The sequence below is a fragment of the Haplochromis burtoni genome, unplaced genomic scaffold, assembly GCF_018398535.1.
Source record: "Haplochromis burtoni strain Fernald_Lab_line unplaced genomic scaffold, NCSU_Asbu1 Contig_111, whole genome shotgun sequence".
NCBI lineage: Eukaryota > Metazoa > Chordata > Actinopteri > Cichliformes > Cichlidae > Haplochromis > Haplochromis burtoni.
Window position 1 is genome coordinate 873,824 of NW_024582472.1, and position 18,121 is coordinate 891,944.

Sequence of the window (18,121 nt, forward strand, 5' to 3'; positions counted from 1 at the left end):
AGCGAGAGAAATGAGTCAGAAAGTAAGTATTACAACCTGGAACGCTTTATTCTTTTTGTCTCCTCAAAACTCAGTCATTTCGGCTTCAAGTAGTTGGTGTCCTTATTGGTTCCACTTATTTTTGTTTTTTTCATTAAAGACTGATGAGCCATGGCATCCTACTTATTTCACTTGTAAATATACAGGAAAAAAAAAATACTAGAAATGTGAAAGTTAGACTTTCATAAGTGAGTGTCACCATTAAAATACGGAGAAATAAAAGCAAAAGTCAATTTACAAAGTTAGTCGTCTGGGTGTCAATGTACTGGTGATTTAGGGTAAATGGTTTTAAGACTGGTGCTGGATGCGTGGAGTTGTGGGTAAAAGAGCATTCCTTGGTTTTAGAAAATGGGGATTTGCAGCACGTGGACACTCATTCTGATATTTACTTGTCCGCTTAATTGTTTACTTTAAATCTAGTGGTTTCTAAAGTTAAATTATTCTGGTTTTGATTAATTTTCCAACTTGGCTCTCTGAAGGTATTTGGGTTGTGAAAAATACATCCCTGCTAAATGAGTATCATACATCATTGTCTGACAATTTGAACCTTGATTTTACAACAAATACACGGGTATTAGGACAGATGTATCAAAGCAAAAACTCTGTTCCACACGGCTAGAGGGGTCTACTACGAAGTAATTTCAATGGCTTAGCAAGCTACTTCCACATAAAGTATTCTGTGTCATGAAAGTGGTCGTCTTAACTGGCTAAATCACCATGGTAACTTGTAGTGTTCTTGTAACCTGGTCAGGAGCTGGTTATGTTCTGGTTTTTAGTTTGAAAATCATCTGGAAGCGCCAGGTTTTCACACATTGCTAAAGTGACTGAATAAAGGTTCTTTGCATTGTCACAGGAAGGTGAATGTATTAATTTGGTGATACTGAAAATGTATAATTTCTTTTATACTTTTTTTATACCTATTCAGTCAAATTGATTTCACTTTGATCTGGTGAGTAAACAGTATTGCATTTTACTGTTATATTTTTCAAATTTCCTTATAGATTTTAATCACCTTTTATAATCATCATCATATAATGTCTCTGATTGGAAAGGGTAGCACTCATATGGGTCATTTTATATGCAAGAAGAGTTGCATGTCATGTGAAACTCCCCTCTTTTATGTGAGCACACACAGAGTTTGAAGCAGAAAGCTTAATAGAGAACGCTGACAACTACCGTCATGGTACCGATCATCTCCAACTGGGTTTTTAGGGTCTGTTACGCCAGCTAAGGCAACAAAAGCCTGGCTTTCTTGAATTTCCTTCATAGTATACCCCTCTGGTTTTGACAACAAAGCACCAGCTAAGTTAATTGTGACCTGTAAGCGGTTAGCCTGGGTTGGCAGAGTGCTAGACAGCGCTGCTTGCTACATAGACATGGCTTGTTGGTTGTTTTGGTCTGTGGTAGGAGCTTCTTCTTGGTTCCCAGCACTGGGTGTCAGTCTGTGATAGAACTCCCGGACTGTACACAAGGTTTCATCCATGTCCTCTGGGTATCGTGTCTGCAGTTCTTCATTGGCAACATAGTAGGTGTCAGCAAACTCGGAGAAGTAGCGACCCACCTCTGGGTGGCCAATCTCCAGGGGGGCTGAGTGAGGCTCCAGGTTCTCTGGAGAACAAAGGAAAAACATACTTCAGGTGGGACTGAGTATATGTGACATGTCCATAAGTATTTGAACAAGGACTTATGTTTTTGTAATTTTACCTCTGTAAACCACAGCTGTCAGTATTCAATAAATACTAGTGACCCATTTTTACTGGCAGCCATACATGTTTGACAACTGATGTGGTATGCTTTGGATCATGAGCTGTTCTTTTCCCCTCTTCATGCTTTTCCCTTCCCATCATTCTGGTATAAATTCATCTTGGTTTCATCTGTCCAAAGAATGTCATCAACACTGTATCCATTTTTTCCCAGAACTTTGCAGCCTGCTCTAGAGGTTCTCTGGCACGGTGTAATCTGTCCTTTTAGCCCAACGATGGCCTCTACATCCTTATCGGCCTCTTCAGAGTGCCAGTGAACAGCTAACAAATGCAAGTTTAACACTTAAAATTAGCCCCAAATCCTTTATCTTCTGAATTTCTTATGCAATATTGGGAGAACTGACCTTGTCTGGCCATGAAACTGAATGTTAGTAAATGGAGTAATTACTTTTGAGCCTCTGAAAATGGGCATCTATGTACAAAAAAAAATGGGTATTTAATAATGCAATACTTGTTAAACCTCATAAATTGAAGCTGAAAGGGTGACACGAATCACATCTGATTGATTGATTTTAAAATCCACTGTGGCGCTGCACAGAGGACAATTACAAAATAATATGTCAAAATTGTGTAATGAAAAATTAAATTCATCAAGATAATTTCAAATTCAATTTATTTTCACATCACAGCTTAAAGTCCTGTTCATTTCTGGAAAGTGGAATAAGCACCAGAGCAGTACACAGAGACTGGCTAATGCTGCATCTTAAACAAGTCTAAAGTTGGAAATTCAGTGTTCCCAGTCTGATTGTTTTTGTGGAATGCCCCTTTAACCTGGAATTCCCACTCAAAGTCAGAGCAGACCCACATACCCCAAGTTAGTAAAACTACAAACTTTCAATCTGTACTGCCACTGTTGTGTGTTTTTTACTCAGTAAATAAGCCATACGTAGAGCACTGATCAGACTCTGTCCATTAATGTGTATTATAAGTGCCAACAAAACCAAACAAACAGCTATATGCCACCTTGAAGGTGAAGGAATTTACCAAGTATATACATTATTTACACATTTTTGTTTTCAATCACACAACCTGTACACAGGGGATGTTAATAGTTACCATCACCACACTATTGTATATGATTCATACCTTGTGCTGCATAGCGGCAAGTCCCATCCTGCACGAGTACATTGTAGAAAGGCTGATTAGCCCCATTGGACAGCTGATGGACCCTCATGGTGGAGATCCACTCTGGACTCATTGTACATTTAGGGTCCCATCCATAGATCACACAGTTATACCCAGAGCTGATAAAACAGGTGGAAAAGAGCCAAAATGCTCAGGTGATCAAATATACAGGGTATGATCAGAGAGAAAGATCAGAAAGGATTTTAGGTTTTGTCATGTATGATGCATGGCGAATGACATTACAGTGTGACCTACCGCTTGTGTTTCATAATAAGGCCGACTGAATACTGGACTTCCAGGTGTTCTGGAGCACTACGCCTCTTCACCTCGGGTGTCACAGGGTGTTTCTTGTGCTGGATGTGCTCCAGCGTATGTTGCACCAAGTAACCCACCGCTCCGTGCTGGGAGGGATCCAGTGCCTGAATATGCTGCAGGATGTCAAGCACCTGGGAAAAGGATAAAAGTCAATCCACAATGTGTTTATGTCAGGTATATGACCTCTGAGAATAGCTGTCCTATGCAGCTGCACATTATGTTACATATTAAACTATTGTGCAAGAGCAGTACAATGTTAATTGTTTTATATTTTATAATATTTAACACTTAATTTAGGTAGAGAATGAGGAAAACAATTCCAGTATAGTAACACTACAAAAACTACTTTCAGTAGTCTAAAAATCAAGACTTATTTTTAACAGACAGTTGGCTATTCTGACCTTTTCTGGCCAGATTCCCAGGTGGAAGTAGAGGCGTGCCTGCAGCAGCAAATACTGCACATTATCTGGGTTGATTGTGAGGTAGAGGTCCAGAGAGTCTCGGAGTAGCTGGTAGGATTTTTCATTGCCCTCACTGACAAGGGGGAAAAAAAGAAAATAAAATAAAAATAAAATAGTAAAGAGAAGATGCTATTAATTTATTCATCTGACAGACATCAAATCCATTTTAATCATTTATTTTGCTTTGAGACTGTTTAATGCCATAATTATTTTGTCAGATCATAAAACAAAAAGATAAGCAGGAATTTAGAGCAACATTCTTGATTAGCCTCTTTGTTTTATCATCCACTGATCCGCCCTCTATTTATCTCTAAGCGATTGTAGCGATTGTAGAGTCAGGTGTTCAATTTCCCTTACCCTCTCTTGCCGATGTTAAGCAGGTTTCCCACCATCCTAAGCAGCACCTCTGTGGTGCTTATGGCACTGTAGTAATCTGCTGTAACCTGGTGGCCGATGAGGTACTCGCACTCCTTTGCTGTCAGCTGCTTGCCTTTTCCAAAGGCATCAATGTAGACAAAGTCATAGATATCCTCAGTCCTGCAGGAAAAAGAAATTCCATTAATGTCATAGAAATACACATTTCACATTAAACACACACTTTGCTACCAGCTTTAGCTTTGTATAATTTTATAAAACATAAATGATAATTAGCTTAGGAGTTTTAAGAATGTTAAAGGAAGTTAAAAAAATTGTTTTTCCTTATCTCTGAGTAAGGTGCAGAAATGTGTTTACACATGTTCCTATGTGTCTGTTATAACATACTGGCATACATTTAACATACTCCAAACTCCCATTAGGAATGGTTGTTCGAACTACTGTAGCTGGATTTCATACCTCTGCTATGCAGCCATCGCCGTTTATCATTTGTGTCTATTACAGGTAACCTCAGCAAAGGAAATCAATGGCAAATGACTGTCTGTGGTAGCTTAAATCAAATGAAAGATAAAAAAATAAATGAACATCACAAACTGTAAACTCCCACTTCCTAAAGCTGATGCTGATGAATGCTGATGGGTGTTGATTTACTGATTTATGTGTGCATAAACCCTGAAAATGGATGCTTTGATCTTGATTATTTATTCCTCTCCTCCATGCTTTCCCTTCCATAAACTTCGTGCCTGAGAGCTTAAATTTCAGTCAGTAACTGGATCTGAATTTTTTTTTTTTTAATGAAAGCTGTACCCTGTCGGTTTCTGGCACCAGCGCAGCAGGAAGTGATTGGGAAAGTTGACGGGTTCCAGCTGAACACCGAGCCTCTGGGCCAATGTCATGTAGAGAATGGAGAGGCTTATGGGAATGCCTGTACGACGTAGTAGCACCTGCACAATTACCAAGAAGATAAGTGAAAATATTCCACAAAAAAGAATAATTTGAAAATTATTCAAAAGCTTGACACCTTGAAGATAAAGGATTTCTGGAAAGTCTACCTGGTGGATATAAGAGTTGAGGGGGTTGTAGTAGTCACACTCATTGCCTTTGTATTGAAGCTGCTCATACAGGACAGAGTTAAGGGCACAAATGACCTGTCTCTGGAGCTCAAAGTCCTCTACAACAGAACAGTTACCTGCAATACACACAAGAAATAAAACATCAACCAAACTTTGCATTAAAGTGAAGGTTATGGATTTTGTGCAGCTGTGCCACCTTTGCCAAACATTTGCTCATATTGACTTTTTTTAGAATGCACTAGAAATGGAAAGCCCAAGCCTTCAGGCTTTAGGCATCAACTGATGATAAATCTTTGGAGAAACATAATAAAGGGGAAAAAAGACAAGAAAAGAATGGAAAAGAAAAGAAAGCAAATGTTCTTTTCAAGTTCTGTGAGACTTAAAAGCTGACCTTGGGCAATACGCAGGCTGGGGTGAGATGGGTTCTTGATCCTCAGCATCTTCTTGACTTTCTCTGTGATTTCATCCAGCTGGGCTGATATGCTGTCAAGTGTAACATCAGCCAGTGGGTTACAATACTGATCAACTAGTACAGCACCTAAGGAGGAAAAAAAAGGAACCACAGGAATTACATAAGGAAAAGGCGGAAAGTTTAAATGCACTGTTATTTCAATATATTGTGCATAACAAATTTATTAGACCACCACCACAGTAGCCTAAACTCGTTTTTTCTAGGTTTCTGTAATGGGTAATTCACCAGTTTGCACAAGCTCGTCAATCGAAATTGTATCTTTTTATGCCAAAATAAAATGATTGAAGTGACTGTTATTTGTTTTGAAAAAAAGGTGGGAGAAAAATAGTAACTCACATTATTTTTTCTCAAGATGCCAAGTGACAGGCATTTACTTGCATTCCTGAACAGAAAAATACATTTTAATGGTTGAATGTTGTCATGGATCAATGTCTGACTTCTCAGAACTCAGAAGTTTGCCGGCTGAAATTTGAGTAGAAATTTTTAGTTTTAAAAAAGGTTTTTGACAGATTTCTAAAATATTTGTGTTTTTTTTGTAGTTGTTGTTGTTTTTATGACTAATAATTTGTTAAGCACAGTATAATGTTATAATTAGTAGCAAAATTAGTAGCTATAAATTATTAACAAAGTAATAATAGAGATTTATAAGTCTACATAAATGTATAATAACTTTGTATTATCGAGACAGATGCCTCACCTTCTAGAGCTGACTGCTGCTCTGTGGGCTGCTCCAGGAAATTCTTCAGACTCTTCAGGATGTTTTGCTGTCTCAGGAAGTAAAGGATTTTCTTTGCATAGTACTTCAGGGTCAGGCTTTTCCTAATGTTGAGTCGAGAATGGAGAGATGGTAGATCAAAGGAGAGCGCATGCAACAAAACAAAAGCTATCATAATCACAGAGGTCTTAGAGAGGATTAACATGATCAACACCCAAACCCATTTGTGACTGCAAACTGTACACTCACCACTTTGTTAGGTACACCTTGCTAGTACAGGTTGGACGCCTGTTTGCCTTCAGACCTCCTTTTATTATTCCTGGCATAGATTCAAGAAGGTGCTGATCATATTCCTCCGATTTTGGACCATTCGGAAAGGGTAATGTCACACTGAATTTAATTTGGCTGAATGTCCACTACATCCCAAAGGTGCTCTATCAGACTGAACTCTGGTGACTGTCAAATGCCGTTTGAGTGCTGTGAACTCACAGTCATGTTCAAAAGGCTAAAAGTGTGCAAGAAAATATCAGCCACACTAATACACTACAACCACCAGCCTTACCTGCTGATACAAGGCAGGATGGATCCCAGTTTCGTGTTGAGATGTTGGGCGTTCAGCATTTTCTGAAACTGCTAACTAACACCAGCCTGTATGGCACTTACAACCGTGCTACATTCAAAATCACTTAAATTACTGTTCTTCCCCATTGTGATGCTGATGAACTGCATTATGTCATCATTACAAGCCTAAATACATTGATTTTCTGTAATTGGCTTGTTAGACACTTGTGTTAATGAGCAACTGAACATGTGTACCTAATACAGAGGTCAGAGGGTGTACAGCTACAGAGCAAGAATGTCAAGTACTGAGATTATAGTGTAAACACAATGCTGCTCTCACCTCTTGTCAGAGTTGAGTATGAAGAGCAGCTCATCTTCACAGAAGTGCTCAGGCATTCCAAGTGACTCAATTTCTGCAAAGCTGTCTCCCAGCACCTGACCAACGCAAGGCTGCGTTACAGACCTCAAGATTAGTTTGGAACACTGAAAGCTCAGGTTTTCTTGCATAAATATGTGCGCATGAAAAACCAAACAAAGACCATTATATCTGTGTTTTCCATGCTAAATATTAGACTTGTAACCTGTACAGTTTGCATGTGTTAAGAAATATAAAAAAATTCAGACGCATCCCACGTAATCTCTCCCAAACATGCATTTAATTTGGCAAGATCAAATGTTGTATCTTAAGTGAAATATGTATAACTGCTACTGATCCATGTGTTGCCAGTCTATCACAAGGTATTGAAGTCACACGTAACACTAAAACAGATAATGAAAAAAAAAAAAAACCCAACACTGATGAAAATGATTACTCACAACTTCTGTGAAGAATCTCTTTGAGATCGATTCCACAGTCCTTCGTATTTGTATCCCAACTCTATGGCGTGTTTTGTATTCTCTGAGCCAGTCACAAGACTCATTCTGACGATAAAACCTCTGCAGTCTTGGCCATCTGTTAATAAAGGCAGTGTAATTTTTTTTATTACAGGAAAACAAATAAAAATTCTGAATTATTTAACTGCCTGGTGCCTCAAGCATTAGATGTTAGTCTTTAGAACTGTTTATCATTTTGCTGAAGAGGTGTCTTTTGCTCTGCTTAAAAAAAAAAGAGCAAAGCTGTCAGCCAAGGCACTCAGGAGGAGGGCTTACAGTAGCTTTTGCCAAGAGCTTCACTCTTCTGCAGATCAGAGGCTAACATTCAAGGTCATACAAATTCATTGTGAATGAATTCATTTGGTGTAATGGAGAATAAATCGCTACTTGCAAAAGCTGTAAACAATTATAAGCCTCATTGTTGTTGCAGGAGGGAAGCCACCGGCATGGCGTGATGATGAATTTGGTGCATCAGCACAATGTCAACGGCTGACAGCTGCCTGTGAGTTCGTAGTAAACGAACCCGCCTCAGAGCAGACATTTGGAGATTAATAGCTCTAAACTACGCATAAATAACAAAAGAGTCAGATTCATTTCTATAGATAGCACAAAAAGCCACCAGAAGCCAGCATAGAGTACCACAAAAAAACAGCACCTGAGTTTATACTGGTGTCCCCAGACCTTCCCCCTTCCATGACAAACGTCGTGTAGCCGCTTGCAGCAACAGGAGACGTTACAAATGTCGACATGTTTGAGGACAGGGAAGCACAGGATGTGTTCGAGCAACTCAGTCGGCAGGTCTGTCAGTTTTTTTGTTTGGGGGTCGGGAATAGTCCCATTTAGACTTGGCTGTCCCTCTCCATCCACAGGCGTCGCCATCTTTACTGTTTACCCCGATTACCTCATTGCCTTTTCGCCGCCCCTTTATGGCGCAGGGGGCCGGGCCGAGGGTGGAGCCACGTTCACTCAAGAGGAAATAAAAAGCTGTGCTGCCTTCATGACCATCGGAAATTCGGCATATATTTTATTTTATTTATTTATGTTTTATTTTTATTTTTTGCAAAACAAATTACAGGCAAGTCAAAAATATAAAAGGAAACTTAAAAAAAAAAGTACAAGTTTTGTTTAAAAGGCAAGTAGTGTCAGATGTAATTAACAGGTCTCACTTATATATTCTACAGCATTTTACCCTTTGAGAAATTATTTTGTTACAATTGTTAAGATATTAATAATTATAATAATAACATCCATTGTCCCTCCTCTGCAAAAGTCCAAGCCACCGCCAACCAAGCATCTCTAAATTCTCGAAACTCACCCTTAGTGTATTGACTACACCATTTGGTGTAGTCATTTCTAAGGCAGCCCATGATCATTCCCATTGCATATCTTACCATTGTCAACTCTGCCTCCTCTAACTCTGCCTCCTGGCTATTTGTAGGTCCACTGTCTCCAAACCATCCATCATAACAGGTCTTACTATCATCTTGTAGTACCATCTTCTCACATCTCCACGCTCTCTTCCACTACTACTACAACTACTACTACTAATAATAATATTCTGTGAGTCTTATGGTAGATAGTTATTGCACGTGGTACTGGTGGGTTACTGGTGTTGATTTCCAGGAAAGAGATCCTGTATTTAGAACAGATGCATTTGTTCTTCAAGAATCCACTGCTCAAATGCCCAAGATGAGCTGATATTGTTTTTCTTTAATTTAAATGTTAATTAATTAATTAATTAATTTTACTGCCAAGCACTTTAAAATCAAATATATTCAGATTATGATCCCATTTCACAGACCAGACTAAAGCAGTTGCTTCTCATAACTTAGACACAACACAATTAGGTCTGCCATTTTTGTCTGAAAAATTACAACATTTTTATTGATCACCAGAATAGTTGTGGATTTAGTCACCACAAAGTGAACCCCTTGAGCTTGTCTTAGAGTAAGAAAGCGAAGTGCATGCAAGTATTCATTTATAATGGCCTAGCCCATAAATAGCATTCTGCCATAAAATAAAATGGCATTTTATGTCAATGCCATTATTATGTACTACTTTGTCATTACAACATTTTGGGCGGTACCCGAATGCGTCATTGGATGAGATGGCTAACAAGTGGTTAGCAGCGGTTAGCTGGTGTTTCGCTTCCTTTTTAGCGTAGTTCATGTGTAACAAGTTAAGTGTTTTGACGTCTCCAGACGGAATGATTTGGGTGAGACGCATAAATGTGAACATTATCGTATTTCTTACGGATCTATTTAAAGTTGTCGCCACTTAAGGGTTCATATTATATGTAACCTTAGTTAGCTAACTAATAGCAAGCCTAAGACACTACGCTGTATTTATCTGCTTGGGATGAATGTATTGATAATTTTCTTTTTGGGAGTTAAAGGGAAAAATAACATAAATACGTAATTGCGGGACAACAATAGAGCAATAACATGCCAGTCAGAGTCTTAAAAACTCATGTAACTCTCGTTTGAGCATCCAGCGATAGATGAACGATAAATACTAAGTCTGGAAAGTCACATGCACAGCTGTGCTCATCTTTCAACTATGCCGGATGACTCGTCTTCTGTTTCCATCAGAGAGTTAAAAAAGTTAATCAAAATGTAGAAGCGACTTTGAACAATTGAATTGTTAGTTTTTTTGAACTGTTCGCCATGGCAAGTACCTTTGCAGCAAAAATGGGATTTAACTCGCTGATGAGAAAACAAGCGAAGACCTTCAACGTCAGGATCTCCACAATGGAGTCGGACCTGGAGTTCAGCTGCGAGGTGAGACTAATCTTAAATCCATTCAGCTTGAGCCAAGACTTTTCGACATTTGTAGTGACCGTGGCCACAACGCCAGGTACAGCTAATAACGACTAGTTACTAATTGCTATGCATTGTAATGTATTTACAACTGCACTTAATGCTTGATAAGAATCTAATGGATAGAGTAACTGAATGGGTACAGGTGTCCATTCCTTTTTAAGATAAACAATTAGCACTTTTCGACACTAGATGGCAGCAGTCAACTGTAACCCATGAACTGAACAGCTGTAGCTGATATTATGGTGATATCAGCTACAGTTTATATACAATATTATATATAAACATATAACAGATGATTATCTGTTATATATTTATCTGTGTCTTCTGCACCAATGTGATCAGGGAAATAGTTGGTGGCAAAAGTCAGTGCATTATAAGGTTTGCTGAAGTTTATCTGCTAACAGAGATTTATGCTGCTTTTTAAAATGTAATTTTGGCCTTTGTGTGGTGTTTTGGGTTTATCAAATGACTTGGGGATATGTGAGAATTGAAAGGCTTCAAAATGACTTGCAGACACCATGCGTTTTTCAATTTTTACAAGGGAGGAACCCCACTAAACTTTAGAGATAGTAATTACACATAACAGCGTCATCCGAGTTACAGGTTTCTATTTTCTGTGCTAGGATGACGATTGCATCAATTATGGGTTGAAGAAGAACCACATAATAAGTATTGGTCATATAGACAGTGTTCTTTCAGCCTTGCATAGAAGTATTGCATGGTCAAGGTTGCCATTCCTTGTGCATGGAGAGTTTTTTATCCTATTCTTTTGCGGTTCTTAGGGCATTTTTTCATGCCAGCCTTGGAAGCACTTGACAGTAGCTTGCAACCCAAGTTAACTCAGAGGCTAGAGATGAAAGCCAATCTAAATTGGATATGTGTGCCTGATATGCCTCCCTCTTAGCTCTCAGCAGGATGAGGAGAACATGTATGATTCTCTGCTTGGAACCCAGTGTTGTAATAGAAATGCCAGTATGACTAGATAACAAAGATGCAGGATATTATGAATGCAAAATTCCCTCCTATTTTTTTCTGTGTTACAGGTCAAGTGGAAAGGAAAAGATCTTTTTGACTTGGTGTGCCGAACTCTTGGACTGAGAGAGACATGGTTCTTTGGTCTCCGGTATAACATCAAGGACACAGTTGCATGGCTTAAAATGGACAAAAAGGTGACTGCTGCACTTAAATTGTTTTTAAAAAAAATTATGTGCTATGTAAATGCTGTTAATATAGATATAGGAGTCATGACAATAAAAAAAAAAGTTGTTTATTTGTTGTTGCAGGTTCTAGATCAGGAGGTGCCAAAAGAAGAACCCATCACCTTTCACTTCCTGGCCAAGTTTTACCCTGAAAATGCAGAGGAGGAGCTAGTGCAAGATATCACACAACATCTCTTCTTTCTACAAGTAACTATACGCTGTTTATGTGCATCATTTTGTACATTTAGACATTTGTTCTCTCATTGTCAGTGTAAGTCAGGACACATGTAGTGCACACTGAAATATTTGATTTTAACAGATTTTTCTTTGGCCTCTGGGTTTGCTATGGAGATTTTGCTTGTCTCTGACATTATGTTATCTCAGCGGCTCTATTAAGTCAAAATTACTGCAGGATATTAGCTACACAACATGCTTGTCTTGGAAGAACCGTGGATTTTGGATTATTACTTGGGTAATAGGGAAGAGCGGTTTTTTCTCTCTCTACATTTTCCAGTGCAGGTGTGGGCATGTTTGAGCCTTTAAAACAACACAACATCAGAGGAGGAACTTTCTGAAAAAAAACAAACAAACAACCCCCCCCAACAAACCTGCACCTAAAGCTTTGAAAATACTTTGCAACACGGAGATTATTCATTGCACATTTGCACAACATGCATTTGGCTAATGTGCTTTTTCTGTGACTTTCTTACTCTTCTAATCCAGTGGAAACAGGGCCTCTGAATCTATATTTTTCCCCCTAGGTTCTTGAGCAGAAGGCTCTGTAATATACTTTTTCTGTTCTCTAGGTTTGATTGTGTGCGGCCACTTGGAATCAATGCACAACATATTACCACTATCCTTTCTATCCTTTTAATACTCTTCTAGGATTTCCCGCAGAGCCTGACACACCATTCCCCTCGCACAAGATAGGATTTGTAACTGTGCGCTTGTCGTCCAGTGCCACCGGCCACGTTTATCAATTAATAGTTAGATTTTAAAGGCTCAGTTATTGCCCCAATTAATAACATATCCTCTATGGAATGTTTATCTCCCCTAACACTCCCATCATATCTAGCCAAATGTGCTAGTTTAACGTGACTTTCAACTGCAGTGCATTCCAGTGTTTGGGTAGAGCACTTATCTACTTAAGGCATATAAAGTGTCTCTCTGTGTCCTTAATCCGTATAAAGGTAGCTGGAGTAATTTATTTATTCCAAAGGGAAGACCTTGCTTAAAAAAAGACAAGAGCAAAGAAATAACAGCAGTGCACAAGAAGTGCAGAGCTACAAGGGGAAATAAATACAAATGTGTAGTGAATTGCGTCGCTTGTCTTCCTATTACTTTGCTCTCATTAATTCCTATAATGTCAAGAGGTGCTCTCTGTTTAGTGTCACAGGCTTGTCAGGTGGATTAGTCCTTATCAGAAATGGTCACCCACCCGTATAGAAACACACACACAACACACATAGACACTTATCACATACTTTAGACCACTCGCACAAACAGACACATGCACATCTTTGTCACCTCAGCCTGTAATCTTAGCAACAACTTTGTCTCATTTGTAAACCAGATTCCAGCGTCAACCTCTGAGTGCATGCCATGATTAGGGGCTGTCACCTCTGGCTCCACACCTTTGTTAGTTCAAAAACAAGAGAAGACAGCATGACTGGCTTTGCAAATTAATGAGGTTAAAAGCATAAAATTGTCTTATATAAGTACAGCTGAAGTATGTTTGCACCATCTAACCTTACCATTAGATTTTGTGCTCAGTATGCAGTTATGCAAGCATGAAACTCAGTTAGTTTGATAGGTGATGCTATTCAGGTAGTGACACCTAATGAGAAGCAGAACTCTTATCAGGAGGGACCTTGTTATAGGGGATTCATGCCCATTAAAAAAAGTCATATTAATATTGTGATCCTTGACAGTTAAGTCAACACTAAACATGCACCGGTCTTTCTGTAAGCTACAAACTGTTTACCACTCTTGACACTGAAAAGAGTGAATTCATAGACAGAACAGTTAATCCTGGAGATGCAGAAATAACACATATTATAAAAACGGGTGGTTCTCCTTTAGTTATCATTTGGTGCTTTTTTAGGACTTGTCATTAGGCTCTTCTGGTATCTAAGCTGGTATTCCTAGGGCATCTTAATGATCATATGAAATGGTGTTGTTTTATGTACATAGTTCCTGGCTCTGTCTAATAGGTCCCTATGTGACTATGATGTTTAAGTCTTACAATATTTATTTGGCACACTTCATCTTGTTTCCAGACCTCTCTCGAAAGTGATCAAATACCAAACACTGTAGCAGTGATAGTTGAAAGTTAAGTTACCTGGTTTGAAGACTGCATTTATGTAAGGAAATAAACACATCCCTTGGCACTGTTGTTTTTAACCATCTTTGATCAAGCAAACACGTAATCTGCTTTGAAGCACTGCCTTTATAATGGTAATATGCTCAAAGACACATAAAATTGACATTTTGTCATAATTCAAATAAAACAGATGAGTCACAAGAAATTGCTAAGTATGATTGTGGGAATCTCGTGAAATCAGGTTGAATCATGCAGGAAGAGACTCAGAAGATCAAGGAGAGCAAAGATGGTCGCATGTGTTGACATGATGTACTGCTACCCAATTGTGAAAGCTATTTCTGTCAGGGTATATTTATACTCATTCGTTCTACACATTTCAAGTGTTATTTAAGCAAGGTCCATGCCTCTCTTCACAAAATTAGGTAAGAAAGATGGTTCTCAGGAAGAGATGAATAGAGACTGTTCTCTGAGGCTTTGAGCTGTCGGGTCTCTGAGACCTTATCAAATGGAAAAATCTACTCTAAACAGAAAATGTTTTACAAGCTCACACCTTCATTTATGACAGCTTCATATTTATAAAGTTAGAGTCTGTGGTTCCAGGTTTAGTACCAATGAATGGAAACTTTTTTGTGAAGTTAAAAATGGAAACTGTCTGATTAAAAAGCCTGACATAGCCAGGGTCAGGCCCTCTTTTGTATGTACCAAGATCTCAAGAGCTTTCTATGGCCTTCAGAGGAAAAAAGTAAAGCTGGTTATATTTCGGTACTCCTCAGGTGAAAAAGAAGATCCTTGACGAAGAGATTCATTGTCCCCCTGAGGCGTCTGTGCTGTTGGCCTCCTATGCTGTCCACGCTGAGGTAGGTACTCATTTTGGGACTTTGTGGATGCAGCTTACTAAAAACTTTCTAAAATGAACTTGTAAACAGCATAGATTTATTTTATGGGATTTCAGAAGAAATGGCATTTTCTCTGTTCAGTACCTGAATTTAGTACTGCATGTACTGTTTACTCTTATGAACTGTGGGTTTGACTTCTATAATCTTCTCATATTTGGCTTCGCCTAGAGAAGCCATAAATCATCCAATGTGGATCCAGATTGCTGCTGTTCAGTTCTTGATAAGGACCAGAAGAGCATATTTCATTTCCCCTTGATAGTTCCAGTGTTTTTTGGCTGTTTTTACAAAACTAAGGTGGAATTTTATGAACAGGAAGAAACTTGGTAAAAAAGTCTCCTTGAGAGATCACTGTCTTTAGGATAGTGGTAGGATATTAGAGCTCTGCCTTTTTCATGAGGTACTACACAACCTCAGATGAAGTATACAAACCAAGAACCTAGCTACAAGCTTATTTTTTTAAAATAAGTGTTCTAAAACATAGAATTAGCTACACTCCTAAAGCACCAGCTGGGTGTTGCAGCCACCCAGCAGGTGTGGAGGCAGCAGGAAATCTCAGCTAAATAAAATGGCACAATCCATTTTCATTAAACAGTAGCATGACATTCGTTACTAAACAGGTGTGAAAGAATAGTCCATTGTTCAGTTTCATGGCTTTAGCATTTTGCTCTTTTAAGTAAGGTGTACAAGCTGTAACAAGAACAAGGAACTTTGTAGTAATAGGGGTTATCACCTTGAAGGATGCAATACTATTGTGGAAAAATCCTGTAGTTGGCAGCAAATGGTTTCCCGACAGAGAAGTCATAAATCACCCTTAATTGATCCAGATTGCTGCTGTCTAAGTGAAGGAGGTTGGGTATATTGAGGTCTTCTTCAAAGGCAAGACTATGATGATGCATGAGATCGATAGGGTGACTGATGGATTACGTGGTTAGTTGTTGTGTTTATGACATTCCAAACATTCAGATTGCTAGACTTGCGTAAATGTTGATTTAAACAAATCAAAGCCTGAGAAATGAGAATGTAATCAATGTGAATCATTGAAGATTCCCAAAATGGAAGAAAATGCAACTAATTGCACTGGTGGATTATTCATGCCAGCTCAAACGGACCTTTCCAGAGTGGCTTTTGCCAAGGGTTAGGTTTAGGGTTTAATTTTGTTTGTTTTTACTTAAGATTATTAAAATTACTTTGATGTCTGTTAGCTGGTGATATGTGTATGCTAGTCAATATCGTTTATTTTTTCAGTACTTTACATGAAAGTAGGCATATTATCTCTATAAAGTGCATTGCCCTGTATGAAATGTGCTCTGTTTTTATATGTCTTTGATCTATTGGTAAAGGATCACATATGTTACCTGTAGGCTATGGAAATCATACCACACAAAAGAGCACACTTAATAAATGTCAAGCGATCTTAGTCGTCTTAGTTGAAGGATCCCATCTCTCTTAAACCCGCAAGAAATTGATCGGGAAACTGAGGTGCAGCTTTTGCTTGCTACCTCAAAGATTTGCCTAAGAGGCCTCAGAGACTTGCCTTTCCATGCCAATTTGACAGGGCTAGGTTAAAAGAAACTGTGTGGATCAAGAAAAGTCAGCAAATCAGCACAATCCCTGTGCTCCCCGGTATCAGCAACAACATAACATACTGGTCCACAATCTGTTTTTTATTTAATCAGCAGTCCACTTTGATTAGTGTCAGTTCGAATAAAATGGGATTGTAGAAGAGGCAGGTACTTGTTTAGTAGTGCAGCTGCTGAGAGGGTTTTGGCAGACGTTTCCCTTCTCCTTCTCTCATCATGAGCTTTTTTTGTCCATAACCACTGTGCAGACAGTGAAGTAGAGTATATCACACAGTGGGATCTACTTTGGTGCTCTGCCACATCTTTAATCATGATTATGCCACTCTGAAGACAGAAATAGGAGGAGAGTAAAGGCTTATTCAAGACCGCTTTAATGTTTAAAAGAGAATTTCTTTATAATGTGGATCATAGCTCTGTTCAGGTCACAGAGAATTCTTCTGTGTAATCAGTTTTAAAGGTTAGTAGAAAGTGCTGTATAACTCACAGTGAACGCAGTGGGACGCTAGAAAAGCTAACATTACCATGCATGAGTTGTAAAGAATGCGCAAATAGAGCAGAAAATAGAGGGTGGCGAAATTTGTGTGTAGACAGAGACTTTTGATTCTTTTGCAACTGTTTCACCTGTGCATGGGCACAGAGTAATTTTCATACAGTGAATTCAAAGAATATAAAATAATAAAATACTCAAAGGCATAAATAACCAGCACTATTTTCATCAGTGATTAATCTGACAGTAACATTCATCATGGTCTTGCCGATGGTCAATAAAATGCCCACTGCAATTTAATCAAGGCCAAGGTGAAGTCTTATGTAAGAGACTTCAGATTGTTTCACAGTCATGACTTGCACTTAGATGTAGAATACATATAATGGTTTATAGAAGTTTCCACCTTACACTCGCATGATCAAAAAATGTGAAAATGTATAAAAAAATTATTAGTTACTGGATTTGAGATCTATACCTGCTGCCCTGTGCTTATGTGTGTGTGTGTGGATTTTACAGTTGTGAAAAATTCAGTACACTCCATGGAAATTATTCTTTTTTATAGAAGTTAAACTTTGATCATCTCTTAAGCTGCACATATTAACCTGTCAGGGTTTTCAGTCTTTTATGTCAGTGTCTGATGTTTTCAACTCAGTGAATGATATTTCAAAAGAAATAATATAACAGTTCAAAAAACTTGTTCTGAAATATCAGAAAGTAGAGAAATAGAGAAATGCAATATGCATTCAAGAGGTTGATCCATAATATAATTTGTTGACGGAGTATCGTCATTAAACGGTGAACTTGATATCAAAGGAAAGCTCGCTTTGTTAACTGAGAGTAAATGTTAAATCTTATAAACATATAAACCTTTAGCTTTTTTTTGCTGCTAACAAAACTATATTCTTGAAATTCCATAAGAAAATAAGCATAAATTAGTCTCTATTAAACTTTTTTTTAATGATAAAGACAACATTCCTCTTTGAACTTTGGGGATATCTACTGTTGGTTCCAATTGTACACAGTTGTACACGTTGGACTGTGT

The 18,121-nt window shown here is 38.4% G+C and overlaps 2 protein-coding genes across 3 annotated transcripts in view; one reads left to right on the plus strand and one right to left on the minus strand.

Annotated features, from left to right (window-relative positions):
* Positions 1 to 23: 23 nt before the first annotated feature.
* Positions 24 to 8,705, minus strand: fbxo21 (F-box protein 21). 2 transcript variants are annotated; one of them, XM_005928862.2, is made up of 12 exons: positions 8,428 to 8,705; positions 7,716 to 7,851; positions 7,240 to 7,334; positions 6,321 to 6,442; positions 5,543 to 5,689; positions 5,131 to 5,267; positions 4,886 to 5,022; positions 4,061 to 4,240; positions 3,644 to 3,776; positions 3,183 to 3,373; positions 2,889 to 3,046; positions 24 to 1,647 (listed from the first exon to the last, which is right to left on the minus strand). In XM_005928862.2, exons 1-12 carry the CDS (start codon positions 8,649 to 8,651, stop codon positions 1,406 to 1,408), a joined length of 1,902 nt encoding a protein of 633 aa, XP_005928924.1. In that variant the 5' UTR covers positions 8,652 to 8,705; the 3' UTR covers positions 24 to 1,405. The 2 variants fall into 2 exon arrangements, with proteins under 2 accessions (XP_005928924.1, XP_005928923.1); XM_005928861.2 differs by having other exon boundaries at positions 7,240 to 7,349; positions 8,428 to 8,704.
* Positions 8,706 to 9,857: 1,152 nt separating this feature from the next.
* nf2a (neurofibromin 2a (merlin)) overlaps positions 9,858 to 18,121 on the plus strand; it is a 31,145-nt gene continuing 22,881 nt past the window's right edge. The window contains exons 1-4 of the mRNA XM_005928859.3: positions 9,858 to 10,552; positions 11,638 to 11,763; positions 11,878 to 12,000; positions 14,890 to 14,973. Of these exons, the coding sequence (XP_005928921.1) occupies positions 10,439 to 10,552; positions 11,638 to 11,763; positions 11,878 to 12,000; positions 14,890 to 14,973 (447 nt within the window). The 5' untranslated portion in view covers positions 9,858 to 10,438. The remainder of the gene's footprint in view (positions 10,553 to 11,637; positions 11,764 to 11,877; positions 12,001 to 14,889; positions 14,974 to 18,121) is intronic.